This window comes from Theropithecus gelada, chromosome 8 (assembly GCF_003255815.1).
Source record: "Theropithecus gelada isolate Dixy chromosome 8, Tgel_1.0, whole genome shotgun sequence".
Classification (NCBI taxonomy): domain Eukaryota; kingdom Metazoa; phylum Chordata; class Mammalia; order Primates; family Cercopithecidae; genus Theropithecus; species Theropithecus gelada.
In genome coordinates this window covers 21,140,127-21,149,026 of record NC_037676.1, presented here as the reverse complement: position 1 = coordinate 21,149,026, position 8,900 = coordinate 21,140,127, and the positions used below count along the sequence as shown (strand labels likewise).

General features: G+C 38.4%; 1 protein-coding gene across 2 annotated transcripts in view; it reads right to left on the bottom strand.

Annotated features, from left to right (window-relative positions):
- Nucleotides 1-8,900, bottom strand: part of PPP3CC (protein phosphatase 3 catalytic subunit gamma) — a 102,289-nt gene that overhangs the window by 13,882 nt on the left and 79,507 nt on the right. For both annotated transcript variants that reach the window (XM_025394807.1, XM_025394808.1), the window contains exons 7-9: nt 5,175-5,252; nt 4,994-5,088; nt 801-926 (exon numbers count right to left, since the gene is read on the bottom strand). In XM_025394807.1, coding sequence (XP_025250592.1) covers nt 801-926; nt 4,994-5,088; nt 5,175-5,252 — 299 coding nt within the window. The remainder of the gene's footprint in view (nt 1-800; nt 927-4,993; nt 5,089-5,174; nt 5,253-8,900) is intronic.

Below are 8,900 nucleotides of genomic sequence, written 5' to 3'. Positions count from 1 at the left end.
AAAAAAAAAAAAAAAAAAAAAAAAAAAAAAAAGATCTATTGCATAACTACTTGATTTTACTGAGTTGCTGTTCAGAGCTTCTTCCCATACTGATACACACGTGATAAAATTTTTTCCCATTTTACAAAGTTAAGCCAACAGGCCTACATCCAACAGGCTTAGCTTATGTGAGTAGTTGTACAAATAAAATTGTAAGGACAATAAATTCTGTTTAAATCTCTTCAGTAGTGAAGAAATCTGAGGCAATGACAAGTAACTATGTTGTTTTATCATCTTGATCATAGTAGGTCAGCTACTTTAAATTGATATTTACAGTAAGAAAACCATAATGTATGAAAATTTAAGAACCAATTACATGCCATTTACAAATCTATGTAGAGGCTGGGCACAGTGGCTCACACCTGTAATCCCAGCACTTTGGGAGGCTGAGGAGAGCGGATCACTTGAGGTCAGGAGTTTGAGACCAGCCTGGCCAATATGGTGAAACCCTGTATCTACTAAAATACAAAAATTAGCCAGGCGCAGGGGCACATGCCTATAATCCCAGCTCCTCGGGAGGCTGAGGCAGGAGACTCGCTTGAACCCAGGAGGTGGAGGTTGTAGTTAGCCAAGATTGTGCCACTGCACTCCAGCCTGGGTGACAGAGCGAGACTCCGTCTCAAAAAAAAAAAAAAAAAAAAAATCTAAGTAGAGAACAAACAAAATTAGAAAACATTTCTGAACCTTGCGGGGGCTCATGCAAATATAAGGTGTGCTCAGTCACCAAACAACTGACGAGACACATGCTTTAGTTCTCTTACCTTTTTCCCCAACAAAAGGCAAAGACCATGTGAAAACATCCATAAAGTTTGGAAGCCAGTAGGGGTGTGGAGAACAATTAAACTGCCTGATATTCATGACATTGTTTTCATATTTCAACACAGCAGCTAAAAAGGAAAAAAGCAAGAAAATCTGGCACAGAGGAACATGGCATGGCAACTGATATGCTTTGTACAGCTGTGTACCTGCTACACAGAATTCGAGAACTTTCCATTTGTAAAGTCAGGATTTGACTAGGTAAAGCGCAGATGGAAAATTTTAAAGCCTTTTATTTAGTTCATTCTCTTAAGAGTTATTCTAAGGAACAAAGTCACCTGAAGAGCTCATATAATAAAAGTACAAAAGAAACTGAAACTTTGGAGTCACTGCACAGTAACTATCTATATAACCCTCAAGATCCACGAGGAAAATTTCCCCACAATTTCCTTTTATAGGCCAAATGGTTATAATTACAACTCTCCTTTGAAGGCAAATATCACTCATTAAACGGCCACAGCCTGTTTTGCTAGTCATTAGCCTGAGTTAAATATTGTATACACTCTCTGGGAGTTTATATAGTGCAGTTACCAACTCATACTGGAAGATACAAAAGGCAAACTTGGAGCAATTTACAATTAAATGTTCAAAATTAGATTAAATCATCTCTGTATTCAATATAGTGGATTTTAAAATTGCTGATTTCTCCAATACACAGCAGTATATGGCCAGCATGCTATGTTTAATATTAACCGTTCAGATAGTTGCACACATACTTTGATGCCAAACTGATTTTCTTGATATTTTGAAAGTCTTAAAATCCAATTCCTTAGCCTCTATCACCAGCAATGTTGTTTGCACTATTATCTTAATTATTCCGTGGTCATGAAATAAAATAGGGTGTAACAGTTCTCTAGAAATGACAGATATAGGTCACGTCCTCGTTTCTGTTTCTTTGTTATAGGACAATCTAGTGTTCTTAAAATTTGTTATTGAATGTCTAAAATGCACACCATAGATTATTAAGAAAATAAATTAAATTATAATCTCTAGCTCTTAAAAAGCCTAACACTGGCTATGATGCACACGTTCCATTATTTTCACGTGTATGTATTTATTTAGTTTAGGTAAATACGTCATATATCATTATTCAACAACTCCCTCAATTTCTACACAGGAAAAAGAAGTGGGAGGTGAGTCTCAACAGTGAATGACTGGAAACAAGAGTTTATAAAACTGCTTTTGGGGCCGGGCGCGGTGGCTCACGCCTGTAATCCCAGCACTTTGGGAGGCCGAGGCAGGCGGATCACGAGGTCAGGAGATCGAGACCATCCTGGATAACACAGTGAAACCCCATCTCTACTAAAAATAATACAAAAAATTAGCTGGGCGAGGTGGCGGGCGCCTGTAGTCCCAGCTACTCAGGAGGCTGAGGCAGGAGAATGGCGTGAACCCGGGAGGCGGAGCTTGCAGTGAGCAGAGACGGTGCGTCACTGCACTCCAGCCTGGGCGACAGAGCGAGACTCTGTCTCAAAAAAACAAAAACAAAAACAAAACTGCCTTTGGGTGTGTTCCCAGTGGACAGAAGAAAACAAGAAGAATCTTTAAAAATCATGATTAAAGGTCTTTCGTGTAACCAGTGGAACTAAGAAATACCTGTAGATACCAAGAAGTCTAAAGAATATGAGTACTCCTAGCACTTTGGGAGGCTGACGCGGGGGGATTGCCTAAGCTCAGGAGATCGAGCCCAGCCTGGGCAATGTGGTGAAACCCCGTCTCTACTAAAATACAAAAAATTAGCCAGGCATGGCGATGTGCACCTGTAGTCCCAGCTACTCGGGAGGCTGAGGTGGGACAATTGCTTGAACCCCGGAGGCAGAGGTTGCAGTGAGCCAAGACCGCACCACTGCACTCTAGCGTGGGCAACAGAGCGAGACTCTGTCTCTGGGGGAAAAAAAAAAAAAAAAATATATATATATATATATATATGAAAGAGGGCAGGTGTGGTGGCACACACCTGTAATACCAGCACTTTGGGAGGCAGAGGCAGGAGGATTGCTTAAGTTCAGGAGTTTGAGACCAGCCTGGGCAACATAATGAGACCCTATCACTATAAAAAAAAATTTAAAAATTAGCCAGGTGTGGTGGCATGCACCTGTGGTCCCAGCTAGTTGAGAGGCTGAAGTGGGAGGATCACTTGAGCCCAGGAAGTCAAGCCCAGCAAGTCAAGAGTATCAACAGATACTCTTTCTGATGAAGTTAAAAAAGAAAGTGAGAAAGGAACACCTTCATTACAAATAGGAGATCTAGGGCCACTAACAGTCCTTGAAGACGTTTAACAACATAAATAGTCCACACCATTGACAAGAGAATAAATAAGAATAAAAACCTAAGTTGCTAATATACTGGAAATATCAGGAAAAAGGAAATAACTTAGGGAGAAGCAGAGCATTGTAGGACAGATCAGGCTCAGAAAAGAATGTTAACGTAAATGAAAACATAAGGCTAGGACAGAACTTAAGTCAAAGACATGCTTTTTAAAATAGACAAGTCACTGGAGGACAAACTAAAATGACTGACCCAAATCAGATTTAAATGAGATGTGCCATTCCACAGTTTACTTTTAAACAGAGTAAATATTAATTATATTTTGGCCATCTTTGAAACTTATCTCCCCAACTGCATATACAAGGTATAACTATAAAGTAATGAGACTTAAGAAACCACCAGCTACAAACACACCAGACCTTTGTATCAGATGAGTGTGGTCCTTTGATATCATCACATCAGGTACAATAACAGTAAAATCTGTATTATTATAGTAATTTATATTTTGAACAACACTTTAAGATCCATTTTCCTTATTCCAACTTATCTTCAACAACCCTATATGACAGGTATTTTAAGGATGAGGCTCAGAGAAGTACCTTGTTAAATGTGACACACTTAAAAGTGAAGCAGTACTAGACTGACTCCTTGCTTTGTGTTCTTTTCAGCACAACTTATTGCCTTACCATACAATTAATCCAGAGATGCTGCCATTACTCAAAACATTTTTGGAACTCCTCTTTTGGAAGTGCCTCCAGAGCCACTGTATCAGCAACACGAGAAAAACCAGTCTCATTACCTTATAATCATACCTTGTTTCTGACCCCAAATGGTATCATCTAGCTTGATCACTCACCTTATTTATCAGTCTTGACTCCGAATGACTTTTGGCTGTCCAAAAATCAAATCCACCCTCAAAGGACGAAGATTTCCCATCATTGAGGATAATCAAAAGAATGTGTCGCAGACTCTGAAGGCAATGCCAAAAGAGGAGTTCCAAAAATGTTTTTTAACAAGGACAGCATTGTTGGAATAGGTGTGTAGCCTCCCAAGGTAACTACTTTGAAGGGACAATACTCATTTGGATATGTTCGTTCTGGCATGTTCATTTTCAAAGTCCTATTAATTTATAGTCATACTTTATAAACAACAAAATAGTTACAGAAATATGAAGGTTTTTTTAGGAGGACCACGGCTTCGATAGAAAACTTATAAACTATTAATCATAAAAGTTTTAAATTAAAAAAAAGACTTTAACAGGATAAAGTCTTAGAAATAAAATTTCTGGAACAAAAGGCATGTATATATCCATTCTTCTTTTTTCATATGGGAAACTGAAGATTAGAAAGATAACGTGACTCACCCAAAGTCACAGTATTAGTTTCTGGCAGGGCTTAAACTAAAAATGAAGTTTTTTTTTTTTTTGACTTTGTACACTAGGTCACTCTACCTAGACCATATCTCAAGAAAAACGAAAATAGTTTAACAATTCACAAATATTAAAATACCTATGATGACTCTGAGATACTGTTATAAATACATTAAATTCACCAAAACCAATAATTTATGCTAACTATTCTAACATGAGCCTGAAGCAATTTATTCTTCTTATACTTTGATTCTGTAGTATCAATCCAACCTATTATGATCATTATTTATACTCACAAAGAAGCCAGTAATCCTTAGGAGATAAAGACCAAGCAGCAGCATAAATTCTAAATTTCTTGGCCTTTGTTTCAACTAAGACCCCTTTTTTTCTTATTTCAAGTTTATATTTTAAAATGAAACAAACACACATACATACATACAATTAAACCAGAGCTCACGTGTACTCATAAATTCAAACTCAAATATTGCTGGACTCCTTTACCTTTATTGTTATAGACATCTAGGTAATTGGGCGCAGAGAAAATTGTAATAAGTGATGGAAAGCCTGTTGCTTGGCTCTTCCTGTACATTCGATACCTGAAAAAGAGATGAAAGCCCGTCTGTCTTCATATTAAATGCAAAGACTCTGCAGTGATATTTGATACAATTTTAATGTGACTTACCCAGCATCTTGGGCTTCATGGGCTCTGATAATTGATAATAAATTATTGTTCTGCAAAAATTCACAAACTGCAGGGTAACTGGAAAAGAAAATTAGAAAACATAAATCCAGAATTAAAACAATTTTTTAAATAGGAAGATGGAGAAAAGTCAATGTGATATCAGCTGATTTTGTTTCAAAATTACAAGTATTACACACTACTGAAATGTTATGAATACATTAGTACTCATCATTCTGTTTTTCTATTTCACTAGTATACCTCACTACAGATCAAACATGAAGACAATAGATAATCCTATAATAGCAAGAGCTCCTCCATCCCATCTTTTAATTTTTGTCTTAATCCATAATGATAATAATACAACACCAAAAACTTTCATCAGTGTCTTGATATTAAAAAGTGCAACAGTAGTGTGTGTGTATATGTAGTAGGTGCTAAAAATTCAACACATACTTTCTTCAATTGTCAAATTGTTAGAAAAATAAAAGAACGTACTTACAGCTTCACAGGTAATATCAACACCAAGATAATTTTATGCAGGAATATATATATATATATTTTTGAGATGGAGTCTTGCTCTGTTGCCCAGGCTGAAGTGCTGTGGCGCAATCTTGGCTCACTGCAAGCTTATGCAGGAATATTTTAGGAGTAGATGTAAATATTTTAGCCAACCATATTCTAAAAAAAGATACAATATTCTCATATACACCTAAAATATTCTTGTCTTACTATTACCTCTCTGAATGACAAATACCTGATAGGAAGAACTGGAGTATACAAAGTTAACCTGGAATTACTTAGGCATTAATTATTTAGTTTATTTTAAAAATCTTTGTTTCTCCTTATGCTCATTAGAAAAAATTTACTTTTAAAGTAGATTGTAGGTCACGTCAGCAAGATGGCAAAAGAGAATGTCCCCAGCCCTGGTCCTCCTACAGAAACAATAGTTTGGAAGCCATCCATGACCATAAGTGCCACCATGAGAACCTTGGGATTGAGGTACGTGGTTATGAAACCTTGGTGGAGCCCAAGACTAGGAACAGCTGCTTTGAGAAGGTAGGCCCACTGACCTTTCAGCCATAGACCCAGAATCAGCCCATCCCTCATAAACTTGGCTCCAGTCCTACTTGTCTGCAGCCCTACCACCAACCTCATCCATCCTGGGAAGGAACCATGTCTATTGATGCCCCTAGTAACAGATCAACCAACCAGACCCAACTGCAAACTCAAAGCAGCACTCTGACCTGGCTCCAGCTGTGCTCTACTATGGCCAAGAGGAAGTCCTGTCTTAACAGGGACCTTGTGGAAATCATGCCTGTCCATTCCTCTGGAAAAAGGGCTGCTGATTGGACCCAAACATAAACCCAAACCAGCCTGTGGCCTGGCTTGGGTCCCACCCTATTGAGTTCCAGAAACAGCTCTCCCCATCCATGGGACATACTTGTCCATGCCCCTAGTGGCAGGCCCACTGACTGTGAACCCTAATGTAGCCCCATAAGCTAGCTTCAGCCCTGCTTAATCACAATACCACAGGCAATCCCATCAATCCAGGGACTCAATAGGAGAAGGTATTTACTTGACGAACTAGTCCATAAAAACTGGAAGGCCCCTGCTCCTTCAAATGCATAGACTCCACTGCAAGGCTATATGAATTATAAAGAACCAGGCAAAAATGACATCACCAAAGGAAACTAATAAAGCTCTAGTAACTGGCCCAAAATAAATAGAGATGTATGAATTGTATAACAAAGAATCCAAAATAATCATCTTAAAGAAGCTCAATGAACTATAACTAAACAAAATCAGGAAAGCAATAAATGAATAAAAAGAGATGTTTAACAAAGAAACAGAAACCATAAAAAGAAGCAAATAGAAATCCTGCAGCTGAAGAACACAATGAGTCAACTGAAAAGCTCAAGAGACAGCTTCAACAGCAGACTCCGGCAGAAGAAAAGAAATGGCAAACGTACAAGATAGGTCATTTGAGGCTGGGCACGATGGCTCACGCCTGTAATCCCAGCACTTTGGGAGGCTGAGGAGGGTGGATCATGAGGTCAGGAGATCGAGACCATCCTGGCCAACACGGTGAAACCCCATCTCTACTAAAAATACAAAAAATTAGCCAGAAGTGGTGGCAGGTGCCTGTAGTCCCAGCTACTTGGGAGGCTGAGGCAGGAGAATGGCATGAACCTGGGAGGCAGAGGTTGCAGTGAGCTGAGATAGTGCCACTGCACTCCAGTCTGGCTGACAGAGCAAGACTCCATCTTAAAAAAATAAAAATAAAAAAGGTCATTTGAAATGATACCATTAGAGGGACAAAAAGAAAAAAGAATAAAAAAGAATGTGGAAAGTATACGGGACTTACGGGACAACATCAAGTGAAAATAATATAGGCATATGAGAGTTAAGGAGAAGAAAAAGGGGCAGAAAGCTTATTTTTAAAAACTAAAGGCTAACAGTTGTTAGCCAAATCTAGGGAGGAAAATCGACATCTCAATTCATGAAGCCTAAAGGTCTCCAAATAAGTTAAACACCGAGACGCATTATAATTAAGTTGTTAAAAAGAAAAAATCTGAAAGCAGCAAGAGAAAATCTACTTGTCACATAACATAAAAGGAAGCTTCTATAAGATTATCAGTGAATTTCTCAGCTGAAACCTTGCAGGCCAGGAAAGTGGGAGACAATATATTCAAAGTGCTAAAAGAAAGAAAAAAAAAACCTGCCAACCAGGAATACTTTACTCAGCAAAATTGCCCTTTAAGAATGAAGGAGAGATAAAGACTTTTCCAGAAAGCAAAAACTGGAGTTTGTCACGACTACACCAGCCTTATGAGAGCAACTAAAGGAAGTTAAAGTAGAAATTAAAAGATGCAGCTGGCCGCGGTGGCTCATGCCTGTAATCCCAGCACTCTGGAGGCTGAGGAAGGCACATCACTTGAGGCCAGGAGTTAGAGGCCAGCCTGGCCAACATACTGAAACCCCATCTCTACTAAAAATATAAAAAATTAGCTGGGTGTGGTGGTTATGCCTGTAGTCCCAGCTACTCGGGAGGCTGAGGTAGGAGAATCACTTGAACCTGGGAAGCAGAGGCTGCAGTGAGCCAAGATCGCACCAATGCACTCCAGCCTAGGTGACATAGCAAGACCCTGTCTCAAAAATAAAGTAAAATCTGAGATTAATTACATTAGATGTGAGAATGGGCAGTAAAGTGTAGAGTTTCCATACGTCATTGAAGGTAATTTCTTCTCAGCTTAAGACAGACTACAATAACTATAAAATGTTTGATGCAAACCCTATGTATGAAAAAGCACAGTAGATACACAAAAGATAAAAAGAAAAGAACCAAAATACCCCACTACAAAAATAAAAATCGAATCACAAAGAGAAAAAGAGAGGAATAGTAGAACCACAAATCAGACAGAAAGCAACCAACAAAATGGTAATAGTAAGTCCTTACCAATCAATCATTACTTTAACTCCCAAATCAAAAGATATAGTATGAGTGAATGGATGAGCACAAGACCTAACTATATGCTGTCTACAAAAGACTCACTTTAGATTTAAAGACACACATAAGCTGAAAGTAAGAGGGTAAAGAAAGGAATTCCATGCAAACAGTAACCAAAAGAGAACATGAGTGGCTAAACTTTTATCAGACAAAATAGACTTTAAGTCAGAAATCATCACAAGAGGGAACAAAAGTCATTACATAATGATAAAAGGGTC